The sequence below is a fragment of the Ochotona curzoniae genome, unplaced genomic scaffold (genome assembly GCF_017591425.1).
Source record: "Ochotona curzoniae isolate NIBS_2020 unplaced genomic scaffold, NIBS_Ocur_1.0 scaffold_4701, whole genome shotgun sequence".
In the NCBI taxonomy this organism is placed as follows: domain Eukaryota; kingdom Metazoa; phylum Chordata; class Mammalia; order Lagomorpha; family Ochotonidae; genus Ochotona; species Ochotona curzoniae.
Genome location: NW_024467122.1, coordinates 42,653,420 through 42,668,126, shown reverse-complemented (window position 1 = coordinate 42,668,126; position 14,707 = coordinate 42,653,420). Strand labels below are relative to the sequence as shown.

The following is a 14,707-nucleotide window of genomic DNA, read 5'->3' as shown; positions in this document are numbered from 1 at the left end:
AAGGTTTTCCTTGCACTTATTTAGTACTTTCACAAAGAAAATATTTTTAGATTTTCTCCAGAGGCATGTACATTTTGGCTAGAATCTATTTAGTATTTACATAACACATTTCCAAAGAATTTGTCATTATCTTTCTACCCTTTTCATCTTGTGATCTCTGTTCTGGTTCACTTGTTTGTTTGAAATTCCTTCTTGAATATTCTCAGGAGAGTTAAGCAGGTGATACACTCTTGGAATTTTCACTGGATTAAGCACTAAAGTCTTTTTCTCTAAGCAATCAGTAAATATTCTGCTACTGTCTCCTGAAGAATTCTGTTGTCAGCCACACAGTTACAGGTATAACATACTGAATCTGAAGGCCTCCAACACGAATTCCCAAAGTCCAAGCATGTACGAACCCCCACGGAGAATGTCTGTCTTAGCTCATTTTCTCCAGGACTTTACTGCACGTTGAAGTCTTCGGCTCAGGTTAGCATGCTCACTTTGGTTAATGCTTTTCCATTTGTTTTTATTTTTTTTAAGATTTATTTTTTATTATTTTTTTATTGGAAAGGCAGATATACAGAAAGGAGAGACAGAGAGGAAGATCTTCCGTCCGATGATTCACTCCCCAAGTGAGCGCAACGGCCGATGCTATGCTGATCTGAAGCCAGGAGCCTCTTCTGGGTCTCCCACGCGGGTGCAGGTTCCCAAAGCTTTGGGCTGTCCTCGACTGCTTTCCCGGGCCACAGGCAGGGAGCTGGATGGGAAGCGGGGCTGCCGGGAATACAATCAGCGCCCATAAGGGATCCCGGGCGTGCAAGACGAGGACCTTAACCACTGCGCCATCGCGCCGGGCCCATTTGTTTTTATTTTTAACGGAACCTATATTGTGCACATAAGATATCATGACTAGATTCAGAAAGTCACATATCTTTTTAAAAAAAAAAATCTTTGAGGCTAGAAGCCACTGCCTACAATGCCAGCATCACATACAGACACCAACTCAAACAAAAGCTGCCCCCCTTTTTTCTTTGAAAATCATTTTTTCTTTTAACAGAAACAGGTCCAGCAGGGACCTGGATTAGAAGTAGAGCAGCTGGGACATAAAGCTGCACCCACATGGGATGCTGGTGCTACAAGGTAGAGGATCAGCCTGTTTAAACCATTGTACTGGCATCAGTGACTCCATTTCTAATCCAGCTCCCTGCTGACATGCCTGGGAAAGCAGAGAAGGACTGCCCAGGTCTTTGGGCCCAGGAACTGATGTCAGAAACCCACAATAAACTCCTTGCTCCTAGCTTTGGCCTGGTCCATCCTCAGCTACTGCATCCACCAGAGGAGTGAACTAGTGGATGGAAGATCTCCATCCCTAATTTTCTCTGTAACTCTATCTTTCCAATAAAACTATTTGTCTTTCAAGTAACAAAAAACAAACAAAAAAAAAACTAAGATGTTTTTGAAAAGCAGAGTTACATAGCAAGAGGAGGAGATACAGGGAAAGAAATTTTCCATGTGCTGGCTCACTCCCCAGATGGCCACAAAACTCAGGGTTGGGTCAGGCCAAAGCCAGGAACTTGATCTGGGTCTTTCACATAGGGGCAGGGACCCAAAGACATGGGCCATCCTCTGCTACTTTCCCAGGAACATTAGCAAAGAGTTTGAGTGGGAAGCAGAACAGTTGGGTCTTGAACTGTTTTCCCTATGAAATGTTGGCTTTGCCGGCAGTAGCTTAATCCATTATGCCACAACACTGGCTCCAATAAATAGATATTAATTTTTAAATTTCTGACCCTGTGTTTCATAATATTTCTTTTACTTGATCTTCCATGCCAACAATTATTTATGCTTAGCCATTCCCTTAGTGTATGACCAGAATATGCAAGATCATGTTCTAAGCACTGGGTGTCAACAGATCAGCAATAATTACGCCAGCACAAAATGAACTAAGATGAGACCATACAACACAACACCTGTCATTATGCTGCTTACATTCCAGCTCAGGAAGAAACAAATGTGCAAGTATTTGCTTGGGTTGACAGGTGGCAATAAATACTAACTGGAAAATCATGAATTTCTACTTTGAAGTTCCTCAAATGTTTCCATTATTTAACTATTTACTTTCATCTGTTTGAAAGCCAGAGTAGAAGAGAGAAACCAAGATTCTCAATTAAGTCAGTTCCTGAATGTCCACTACCAGTCAGGGTTCAGGGAGATGAAACCAGGAGTGCAGCCCTCCGTGGGGGGCAGGAGCCCAAGGACTTGAGTCCTTCTCTGTTGCCTCTCAGGACATATTATCAGGAACTGGACAGCAAGGAGAGGTACTGGGACATGAAATGGCGTTTCAACATGGGATCTGGGCTTCCCAAACCAAAGCATAACCCACTGACTCTTCTCCCATTATTACTTCCATGATCAAGTTAGTGTCTCTACCAGCATGTCTACTTCATGGGCCTAACACACTGTTTACATAATTTTTCCCTTTCTGATTGCCTGCTTCTAAGAAGGGGTACCTTCCTTTGCCACCTCACAACAGCTTGGGTTTAGTTATTGGAGGATCACAGGTGGTGGCAGCTTCAAGAAAACAGAAAAGCCACAATCTGGCACTGTGGTATAGCAGATAAAGCTACCACTTGAGATGCCAGCATCCCAAATGGACACCAGCTCATGTCCCAGTTGTTCCACTTGCAATCCAGCTCCCCAGTGGTCTGGAAAAAGCATAGGAAATGGCCCAAGTGTTGGTGCCCCTACCACCCATGCGGGACATGCCAAGGAAGCCCTGGCTCCTGGCTTTGGCCTGGACCAGCATGAGCTCTTCTGGCTATCCGGGGAGTGAACAGACGAAAGATCTCTCTCCCTTTGTATAAACAGAAGGAAAACAGAAGAGTCAGACCACCTCTACTCTAGGAGCAACAAGTAACAGTAGTAGCCATCCCCCAGCCCTTGGTCTTGATCTTCCAACCTCAGGGACAAGGGAGAGTCAGTGCCTGGCCCGTCCCTTCCCCTTCCCTTTAGGAATGCACAGAACCCTAGCAAGCCAAGCTGCTTCCTGGACCTGCCACTGTTTGCCTCGCTCCGAGGCTCTCCAGGCTTGTACGGCCCTGGAGGAACCAGCCCAGCGCCAGCAGTCCCTGACAGAGCTCTGACCTCACTTGCACCCACCTGTGCATTAGATCCAGTGCCATTCTACCCAACACAGATACAGATAAATCAGGAACGCAGAGAGACACTGGAGTGCCATTCCTAGAACTCTCCTAAAAAACGAATCCTGTTTATGAATTCATTCTAAAAATACGGTCAGATTTTGCAACTAAGTCAAAATTTTGAAGTATAGCTTTTAACCTAGTACTTTAAATTTTAAAAAATCTAAAATTAAAAATATTAATGGGAGATAGAATTAAAGAATATTGAGTAGATGGATAAATCTCAAAATATTTATAGCACATAAAAACAATCAGATTAAGCAGAATATTGTCTGATAGCATTTATATAAAATTAAAGAGAACACTGACTCCCTGGGGACCAGGAATTAGGTGATCAGGTTAAAAAGTGTACAAGGCAACCTAAAGGGGAATGAAAATGCTCATTATCTTCATTATGATAATGCTTTCAATGGGTATATAGGTATGTCAAAACTCATTAAACTGCTCAATTAAAGTATATGCAATTAATTTCATCTTAAATCTCAAAACTGTAAAAGTTGGAATAGGAAATAATATTCACAGCATAAAAAGGGGGTTGATACCCTTAAGTACAAAGAACTAAGAATAAACCAAGGAACCAACAGGTAGGAGAGATGACCAGAAAACTCACTAACTCTTCAGTGCCAGATATTTTCCACAACAGAAACAAAAAATCACAGTTTTCAAAAGTAACAGCAAAACACAATCTCTTAACCTGTTCAATTCACAATATAGTTGGAGAGATAAAAATACGATCACTATGTGCACTGCACGGTGTATCTGCAAAGTGACAGACTGATCCAGTCTGTCTGCTGCAGTGGCGGACTGGGCAGCCGACAGGAGGAAACACACTAGGAGGAGCTGCTGAAGCAATCAAGTCGAGCATTAGTGTGCATTGCAAGTGGCAGGCGGGGGATGGGAAGAAGCAAGGAGAACTCAGGTGAAGGGAAATAAGCAAAGGCAACAAGGTGGGGGGAAGACGGAGACAACATTTGTGAGGATTCTTTACCTTCGCTACTTTTTTTTCTTTAAGATTTATTTTTGCTGCAAAGTCAGATATATACAGAGAGGAGGAGAGACAGAGAGGAAGATCTTCCATCTGATGATTCACTCCCCAAGTGACAGCAATGGCCGGTTCTGTGCCAATCCCAAGCCAGGAGCCAGAAACTTCTTCCGGGTCTCCCACATGGGTGCAGGGTCCCAAGGCTTTGGGCCGTCCTCCACTGCTTTCCCAGGCCACAGGCAGGGAGCTGGATAGGAAGTGGAGCTGCTGGGATTAGAACTGGCACCCAGATGGGATCCAGGTAAATTCAAGGTGAGGACTTTAGCGGCTAGGCCACTGCGCTGGGCCCTACCTTCACTATTTCTAACATAATGGTCAAACCTTTTTTCACAAAAAGTTACAGGCTGTAGTGATTACCGAGGGTCTAGAATCTAACAGAATTGTTACTTCAGCACCACATTCAATTTTTGTCATGTTTGTATCTTGATTATATAATTTTTCTCAACACGCTTTCTTTTACTTTGCTCTGAGTAATAAGATCCTTAAAGTGCAATACCGCACACTTTGTAATGCACTAAAGTACATCTTGCACACCTTTAGTGGCATACATATTAAAATATATTAAAATACAATTACGTCCATTTACTCCATTCTGTATGTCCATTTTCCCTATTACCCAATCTTAGTACCTAAAGCTCTTAGTTTTTGTGTGCTGGTGAGTGGTCAGTGAGTTCAGGAACCTAGAGAAGTGAAGGAGCAGCAAGATGAGCAGATTAAGCCAAGTTCCTCACCTAACCATTTGAAAGCACTCACTTGGAAGCAGTCTCCACCAAGGAAGAAGGCAATTCAACACAGGGAAAGTCAGAAGCAGCCACTGACCTTCCCCTAGTTGGGAAGATACTACGAAGACAAAAAGAGCCCAAGAAGGGTTAGTAACTACTGAGAAAACAGAGCAGCCCAATTCAGAAAGCACAAATAACTACAAGAATGCTTTAAACAGAGGCAAGTGTGGTGTCGTAAAAAGAAAAAACAAGGACTCATCTAAATCCAAACCTGCCATTTAAATCCCTTAGCCAATTTCCTGGCAAAAGACAGGAGACAGGACACAGAGGGCCTGTACACTAGGATTAAAAGAAAAGTAATGACGGTGTTGAGAGAGGGAAGGCAAATGGTCGAGATTATCAGAGGATAAAATGTCAAAGAACATCAAGATCTAAACAAAGTTTAGCCCTTGCTTACACTCCGTCCACGCCCCAGCCCTGCTGAACTTCTAGTCTGCATGCTTATCACATCATGGTGCCAATTTCTGGTTTTGAAGGATAAGTTACTTTCAACTTGTTCAAAGTTATGATTTGAGACAAACTAAGCCTGTAAATACAGAGTGGATTAAATTATGACTTAGCAAAAAGTGTATGAATCAGACTCAAATTTGTATTCTTGTAATTAGGTAAGAGAAGAAAATCACAGTAAAAAGAACTGGGCAGATACCTCAGGGAGAGGTTTCGGAGACTGGAATAGTGATGGGTGGAGAGGAAGGCAGAAGTAGTACACTTCACGAGCATAAATGTTTGACCCTGAGGGTTTGGTTTTTATTTAGTTTGAAAGGCAGAGTTACAGAGAGGGGTGGCGGTATGGAGACAAGGTCTATCTGCTGGTCACACCCAAGTGGCTACCACAGCCAAGGTGGCCAGGCTCAAGCCAGCAGCTTTACAGGGGTTTCCCACATGTGTGCAGGAGCCCAAGAGTTGGGTCATCTGCTGCTGCTTTCTCGGGCCTGTAACAGGGTGCCAAGCAGGAAGGGGAGCAGCCAGGATTCGAACTGGAGCCCCGATGGCATGTCAGTGCTTTAGGTGGTGACTTGACCAGCTATCCGACAGTGTTGACCCGAGTTTCCCTTTTTACTACACACCCATTTCTAAAAATTTCTTAGAACCTGTTTCAATGGGAAGTGAAACAGCCCAGTCTCGCACACGCGTCTGGGAAGGGCAAGGTCACCAGTTATAATCTGTCTAATCCATAGATACCATAAGATTTGAGGAACAAGATTTGAAATTGCTTGTTTCACAACAAAAATGCATGTAAGTCTAATATACATGTAAACAAATTATCAAATGCTGTATTCATACATAATTAAGTGAATGAAATAAACAGTAAAACATTGCTATGCCTGAGGGGAGGAACTCAAAGCCTGCCAAGTGTACTACACCCAGCAAAGCTATCCCTCAGGGCCCGGTGTGATAGCCTAGTGGTTAAAGTCCTTGCCCTGCTCGCGCTGGGATCCCATATGGTCACTGGTTCTAATCCTAGCAGTCCCACTTCCCGTACAGCTCCCTGCCTGTGGCCTGGGGAAGCAGCTGAAGACAGCCCAAAGCCTTGGGACCCTGCACCCGTGTGGGAGAGACCCACAGGAAGTTTCTGGCTCCTGGCTTCAGATTCACTCAGCTCCAGCTGTTGCAGCCACTTGGGGAAGTGAACCATCAGATGGAAGATCTTCCTTTCTGTCTCTCCTCCTCTCTGTATATCCACTTTTCTAATAAAAATAAATAAATAAATCTTAACAAAAAAAGGCTATCCTTCAGTCATGAAGCAAAAAAAAAAAAAAAAGATCTTCCCATGCAAGGAAAAACTGGATATCCCTCATTAACCTTCTCAGAAATGCTTAAGAGAGTCCTACGCTCTGGCTCTTGGCTTCAGACTGGCCCAGCTTCAGATGTTGCAGCTATCTGAGGGGGAAACCAGAGGATAGGAGATTTCTCCCTCTGCCTCTCTGTAACTCTACCTTTCCAAAAAATAAATATTAAAGGAGAAAAAAAAAGAGTTTTTAAAAAGTGTGACACTGACATTTTGGGATTTGATTACCGTCCTTGCCTAAACGCTTGAGGAGCAGCAGCTGTTTCTCCTTCGTACTGTTTAAGTCCTTATTTGGTAGAGAGTTTGTGATTATAAAGTAAACAAAGTATGTCATTGTAAAAATTAGAAGAAAAATAAGAAACAAAGGAGGCGGCAGGATGGGGGTGAGGGAGGATGGGTTAGAAAGTCCTCATTATGCTTTTAAATCTGTACAAAATGCATATTCGTTCCCCTTATGGAAATAAAAACTTAAATATACAATTATGGATCATTCAAAACTTAACCTGTCTTATCAGTTTTTCTCTGGATGAGAAAAACTTCACGGGGGGCAGACATCTGGCTTAGTGGTTAAGATGCTGGCTGAGCACCTGCATCCCATGTTAGAGTACCTGGGCTTTTATCTCAATTCCAGCTTCCTGCTGCACAGGTCTCCAGACCCAGCAGGTGATGGCCCAAGCAAGCGAGCTCTTGGCACCTTGGGGGAGACCTGGATCCGTTCCCAGCCCCAGGGTAAGCTCAGCCCTGCAAGCCCCAGTCACGACAGGCATCTGCAGAGTAAACTAGCAAACGGGAGCTCCCTCTCTCACAATAATACATGCACACATAAAAATCAAAAGCTTGATAATGTTCCTATCAGATTCTGTGGCCCATGTACATTGGTATCTAATAACTTATCCCTTTTTTTTTTAAGATTTATTATTATTTTTTGTTATTGCAAGGTCAGATGTACAGAGAGGATGAGAGACAGAGAGGAAGATCTTCTGTCCAATAATCCATTCTCCAAGTGACCTTAACAGCCGGTGCTGTGCCGATCCCAAGCCAGGAGCCAGAAACTTCCTCCAGGTCTCCCATGCGGGTGCAGGGTCCCAAGGCTTTGGGCCATCATCCACTGCTTTCCCAGGCCACAAGCAGAGAGCTGGATGGGAAGTGGAGCTGCTGGGACTAGAACTGGTGCCCATATGGGATCCTGGCACACATTCAAGGTGAGGACTTCAGCCGCTAGGCCACTGCGCCGGGCCCTAACTTATCCTTAAAATCTAGGAATTGGCATCATGATGTGGTGGGAAGCATGTAGAATTTTTAAAAGTTTGATGGAACCGGTGCTGTGGTATAGTAGCTAAAGCTGTCTTTCATAGCACCAACATCACATTTAGGTGCTGGTTCAAGTCCAGACTGCTCTACTTCCCATCCAGTACCCTGCTACTGTGCCTTGGAAAGCAGCAAAATATGACCCAAGTACTTGGGCTGACTGTTGCTTGCCATGTGACCTGAGACAAACCATGTACGGTCACCAGGCTCAGTAGAAAGGCAACACGCACACACAGCTCCAGAGGGGACAAAGAATGCAACTGATAACACTTCAATTAACAGCCAAGATGCTCCTCCACCTCATCTCACCTACCTACCCCATGTCAATACGCTCACCACCCTGCACTGATTTCCCACACATGCTTCGCTTTCCTCCATCAACCTCAAAACCATTCCTCTTGCTTGTCATCAACTTTTCCAGATCTCCAACATTCAGCCATGTCTCCCCCTCTGAGATACCATCCAGGGTCCTCTTCCGTTCAGTAGCATTCTTTTCATCACATGCTGTTCCAACGTTTCCCTTAAGAAATTATATCATGGGCCCAGCGTGGTAGTCTAGTGGCTAAAGTCCTTGCCTTGCACGCACAGGGATCCCAAATGGGCATTGGTTCATGTCCTGGCAGCCCGCTTCCTATCCAACTACCTGCTTGTAGCCTGGGAAAGCAGGGAAGGTGGCTCAAAGCCGTGGGACCCTGCACCCGCGTGGGAGACCCGGAAGAAGTTTCTGGCTCCTGGCTTCAGATCAGCTTAGCTCTCAGTTGCAGCCACTTGGGGACTGAATCAGTGGATGGAAGACTTTTCTCTCCGTCTCTCCTCCTCTCTGTATACCTGACTTTCCAAGAAAAATAAATTTTTAAAAATGTTTTTTTTTTTAAAGATTTATTTTTTATTATTTTTTCATTGGAAAGGCGGATATACAGAGAGGAGAGACAGAGAGGAAGATCTTTCGTCCGATGATTCACTCCCCAAGTGAGCGCAACGGGCCGATGCTATGCCGATCCGAAGCCAGGAGCCTCTTCCAGGTCTCCCACGCGGGTGCAGGTTCCCAAAGCTTTGGGCCGTCCTCGACTGCTTTCCCAGGCCACAGGCAGGGAGCTGGAAGGGAAGCGGGGCTGCCGGGATTAGAACCGGTGCCCATATGGGATCCCGGGCGTGCAAGGCGAGGACCTTTAACCACTTGCGCCACCACGCCGGGCCCTAAAAATGTTTTTTAAAGATTTATTTTTATTAATTTTTTATTGGAAAGGCAGATATACAGAGAGGAGAGACAGAGAGGAAGATCTTCCCTCCGATGATTCACTCCCCAAGTGAGTGCAATGGCCGATACTATGCCGATCCGAAGCCAGGAGCCTCTTCCAGGTCTCCCACGTGGGTGCAGGGTCCCAAAGCTTTGGGCCGTCCTCAACTGCTTTCCCGGGCCGCAGGCGGAGAGCTGGAAGGGAAGCGGGGCTGTAGGGATAGAACCGGCACCCATATGGGATCCCGGCATGTGCAAGGCGAGGACCTTAACCACTGTGCTACCACGCCGGGCCCTAAAAATGTTTTTAAATTAAAAAAAACCAGAAGTTGTATCATGATTAGTGACAAGTAGAACACAATCTTAAATTCTGAGTGTGTTCCACAAAGCCTTATATACGTTACTGCATGTAATCACAAGCATGCTGTCAGGCAGGTACTATTATTTGCTTGGTTTCATCAATGAGGAAAGTAAGGCTTGCAGAAGTTAAACAATTTGCTGAAAGTCACTCAAGTAATAATTATTACAAATTATCACTACTACTAATTAGTAATAATTAGTAGGACTGGGTATCAAAGCCATTTCGCTGCCTTTGTGGGAGAAATATACCTTTATAGCCTTAGGAAAAAACTATAACACCTAGGCCAGGCACGATGGTCCAGTGGTTAAGTCCTCACTTCTATGTGCTGGAATTCCATATGCACTCTGGTTCATGTCCCAGCTGCTCCACTTCCCATGCAGCTCCCTGCTTGTGGCCTGGGAAAGCAGTCAAGGATGTCCCAAAGCCTTGGGACCCTGCACCCGCATGGGAGACTGGAAGAAGTTCCTGGCTCCTGACTTCAGATCAGCTCAGTTTTGGCCATTGGTGCCGCTTGGGGAGTGAACCAGCAGACAGGTGACATTTTTCTCTGTATCTCCTTCTCTGTGTAAATTTGCCTTTCCAATAATAATAATTTAAAAAGTTTTCTTTATAAAGAAAACTGTAACCGGCTGATGTGGTATTTGCAGTGAACATGTGCTTGGTGAGTAAAGAAAGGGCAGAGTACGGCTATCCACTATAAAGATTTATTTATTTTTTAATTGGATAGGCGGATATACAGAGAGGAGAGACAGAGAGGAAGATCCTCCATCCGATGACTCACTTCCCAAGTGAGTGCAATGGCCGATGCTATGCCGATCCGAAGCCAGAAGCCTCATTCCGGGTCTCCCATATGGGTGCAGGGTCCCAAAGCTTTGGGCCATCCTCGACTGCTTTCCCAGGCCACAGGCAGGAAGCTGGATGGGAAGCGGGGCTGCCAGGATTAGAACCGGCGCCCATATGGGATCCCGGCGTGTGCAAGGTGAGGACCTTAACAACTGCGCCATCGCGCCGGGCCCAGCTATCCACTATACAGTGCATGAGGTGTGAGACATTTTCCTTAGGGCTGGAAATACAGAAATGACCTGACAAAGGCCTCTGTCCTCAGCAAGTTTGTAATCAGTCAACCATGGGAGAGAAATAGGTGCAACACAGTGAGTGGGTGGTGAGTTCACTTCTGATTCCAGATTGCCAAGGACACAACAGAAAGGAGAAAAACAGTCAAGAAAGACGTTAGGAAAGAATGGATTTTAGGGCCCGGCGCGGTGGCGCAAGTGGTTAAGGTCCTCGCCTTGCATGCCCGGGATCCCATTTGGGCGCCGGTTCTATCCCGGCAGCTCCACTTCCCTTCCAGCTCCCTGCCTGTGGCCCGGGAAAGCAGTCGAGGACGGCCCAAAGCTCTGGAACCGTGCACCCGCATGGGAGACCCCGAAGAGGTTCCTGGCTTCGGATCGCCATAGTATCACCATAGTTGAGCTCACTTGGGGAGTGAATCATCGGACAGAAGATCTTCCTCTCTGTCTCTCCTCTCTGTATATCCGCCTTGCCAATAAATAAATAAATAAATTAATTAATTAAAAAGAATGGATTTTAGTCCGTGCAATGGCTCAGTGGCTAAATACTCGCCTAGCGTGTGCTGGGATCGCCTACAGATGCCGGTTCACATCCTACTGCAGCTACTTGGGGAGTGAACCAGCAGACAGAAGATCTTTTTCTCTCTCTTTGCAAATCTCTTTCCAATAAAAATAAATAATTCTAACAAAAAAAAAAAGACTGGATTTCTTTAGTTCCTTTGAAACTAAAACAGGATTATACTACATTGGTACTCACATAGCAGGAACTAATGCACTTTTTTTAAAAGATTATTTATTTTTCATTGGAAAGTCAGATATATAGAGAGGAAGATCTTCCACTAATTCACTCCCCAAGCGGCCACAATGGCAACAGCTGAGTCAATCCAAAGCCAGGAGCCTCCTCCGGGCCCCCAAAGCAGGTGCAGGGTCCCAAGGCTTTGGGCCATCCTCAGCTGCTTTCACAAGCAGGGAGATGGATAGGAAGTGGGGCCGCTAGTACACAAACCGGTGTCCATATGGGATCCCGACACATACAAGGTGAGAACTTTAGCCAGCAGGCTACTGCACCTGGCCCAATACTTCTTAAAATAAGTTTTACTCATCTATCTGGTTCAAATAAATCTCATCTTTTGAAAACATCTTAAAGGAAGAGCTACTCTCTAAATACGTTCGAGTTATATGACACCACATTTTTTCTCCCACAGATATAGGAAAAACAATGAAAAAAAGTTACTGGTTACATAACTGTCCTGTGTTTGAACTACTTACAGCAAAACCAACACCAATTTAACGTTCAAAAAGCAACAACAAAAAACTCAGGAAAACAAAGAGCTAAAACTTACTGTATTTCAAGCTACAGCTCCGGGGGGAAAAAAAAAAAAGGTCAAACTCAACATTTTATTTTTAGGTTTAAAAAAAAAAAAGTTCAAAAAAAAAGTTCAGATTTTCCATATTCATTCCCCTCCTTTCTTCTCTATAATTTACACCTACAATAAAATTAAGTGTAATTTTGACAGTATATTCCAGCAGTTATTCGTCTGCTAAACAATTTACTCAAATGGATATTTTCTGGGCTATTACAGAAAACACGAAAAGGGGAGCCTTATTAAAATCAAGTTAAGATTGTGTCTGCTACATCTTCCTTGTTCCAGGCAATTACTTTGTAAGAAAATAAATTAAGCCTAAAAATGTCAGCTATTACAAAGCTGGATACTATCAAAGTTTTTATGGCTTTTCTGGGTGACTGTATATAGATTAAATTATTTGAACACTGCTCTAAACCAAAGAAAGCAGGTTTCCCCAAACAAAGGAGGACTCATAAAGATGAACTAAAACAGGGAATGGAAGAACAATGAGAAGTGGGATGTGGTACAGGTGTGCTTCGTTTATTTGTATTTTACAAAAGTGCTGAAGACAACAGTGAGGACAAAAGAAGGGATTAGAGGTTTAGGGCGGCAAACGTAAGGCATTTATACGGTGTAGTTTCAGATACATGTAGGACTGGCAGAGAATCTAACTCCTTTGAGCTCAAGGTGCACAAAATCCGGTGTAACTTCCAAGTTGGTTAAACCTGCTCTCAGCTTCTTATCATCTTGACTATTCAGCAAAACGAAAATAACATAACAAAGTTTACACGAAACCTTCCTGCTTATCTTCCCTAAACACGTTCTCTCACTAGAAGTAGTTAAATAAATAAAAAGAACATTTCTTTTTTAACAATTGATTTAACATGTGTTTAAAACTCTTCACAGAATTCTCTAACATGTGGTAAAGAAAAAAGCTGGTCAACAGCTGTTCACAAGAAGGAGCTGCACTGTGCTGCTCACCACAGGGCAAAGCTGGAAGCAAGGAACTAAAAGGAATTCCCAGAGTTCATTCCCTCTTAGCCTTTATTCACACACTGCAGAAATGGCTCACGATTCACATACTTAAGGAATAAGGGACTTCAAACCACAACTTTGTTTAATACCGTAATAACTAAGATTTTAATTGCACATTTAAAAATTCAAAACCACAATTTCCATGGAAAATATAACTGTTGTCATTCAGAGAAAGTAACAGCCATAATCACATTCATCATATAATTTTATTAAACCTGATGCTACCCTAGTCACCATAATGACCAGCTATTTGTAGTTTGGTTCTTTCATGAAAGAATTCCTAGATCACTCACTACCAAAATACTGTTTAGCTGGTAAATTGAGGAAAAATACTGAATAACTTCAGAAGATACCAGTACAGACAAAGTCCATGGTACGAAACTAATGAACCGTGCTCCCCCTCTTTATGATATTACACAAACTCAGTTTCAGTGCCATCCAGCCACTGGGCTTACAGCCTTTCCCAGATACAATCTAACCTGTGTGAGTGAAAACTGAACTCTCAATTCCACAGAGCTGACTTCTGTGCCTCTCTTGCTGCTTCACAACCCTGTTCATATGCTGCCACCTGATTCATTTCACCTGGTGCTAAGGAACACTGAACTCATTGTGGGAAAACAAATCAGCGTGGGGAAGAAAAAGCAAGAAAAGTTATCTGATACAGAGGGGGTAAAACAATCCACTGAAAAACACTTCTCCATCCTTAAGAAAGCATGTTGAGTTCTTCATGCTTTAATCACCATTTCATTCCCGGAAAGCTGTGCAGGTCCCCAAAGTTCCTACACGGAGTACTCACCTACTTCGTTTGAATCCTGAATCCGGGTTTTTATTTCTGTTAAGCTGGGCTCTGGGGAGTGGGAAGCTGCGGCCCCCTCCTCCGGGTCCTCCACCTTAGTGACGGTGAAGTGTGGCATTGCGGCAGTTGGGAATGCCTTCCCCTCTTGGCGGACTCCCTCGCAGCCTGGCTCCCCTGCCTGCCTCCGGCGCTCCTGCTCCACTACCTACTGGAGACAGCGCCTGGGAATCGGGAAGTACTGTAAGCCCACGTGACCGACGGCTCCGCGGGAGTGGGGCGTTGCAAGACACGCCTTCCACGGTGTTAATCCTCCCAACTCCACCCCCTTGCTTATTGTTCCTAACCTGAGGAACCCCCAGAACCGTTCAGGCGGGGAGAACTAGGGACCCGGCAGCTTTCACGGAGCCTGTGCGCGCCCTCACCGTCACGACCGCTGCCTGCCCTCCTGCTTCACACGGAAAGAACTCTTCGAACAAGACTAGCAATACACCAACCTCAAAAATGAAATGTACACTATCTGTAAGCTTCTGTTCTTTATTTAAAGGCGCATGGGAGAAAAAGGTCAGGCAGATTCATTTGCTTTCTGCAATTCTTTGGACAGAAACATTCAGCAAAGATTAATAAATATTATATATTTTTCACGAGGTGTAGTTCTGGACCTTATACATAAGGAACATCAATGAGAAATTAACTTTCCCCAAAGGACAAGTTTGTTGAAAACAGCAAACTAATTTTAAAGGGAAGACTGAAGAATTTTTT

The 14,707-nt window shown here is 44.3% G+C and overlaps 1 protein-coding gene across 3 annotated transcripts in view; it reads right to left on the bottom strand.

Annotated features, from left to right (window-relative positions):
• Positions 1–14,707, bottom strand: part of SLC12A6 (solute carrier family 12 member 6) — a 120,589-nt gene that overhangs the window by 78,424 nt on the left and 27,458 nt on the right. The window contains exon 1 of one of the 3 annotated variants that reach the window (XM_040969633.1): positions 13,949–14,321. The exons of the other annotated variants lie outside the window; for them this stretch is intronic. Coding sequence (XP_040825567.1) covers positions 13,949–14,066 — 118 coding nt within the window. The 5' untranslated portion in view covers positions 14,067–14,321. Of the gene's footprint in view, positions 1–13,948; positions 14,322–14,707 lie in introns of those variants that run through there. 3 annotated transcript variants of the gene reach the window in all.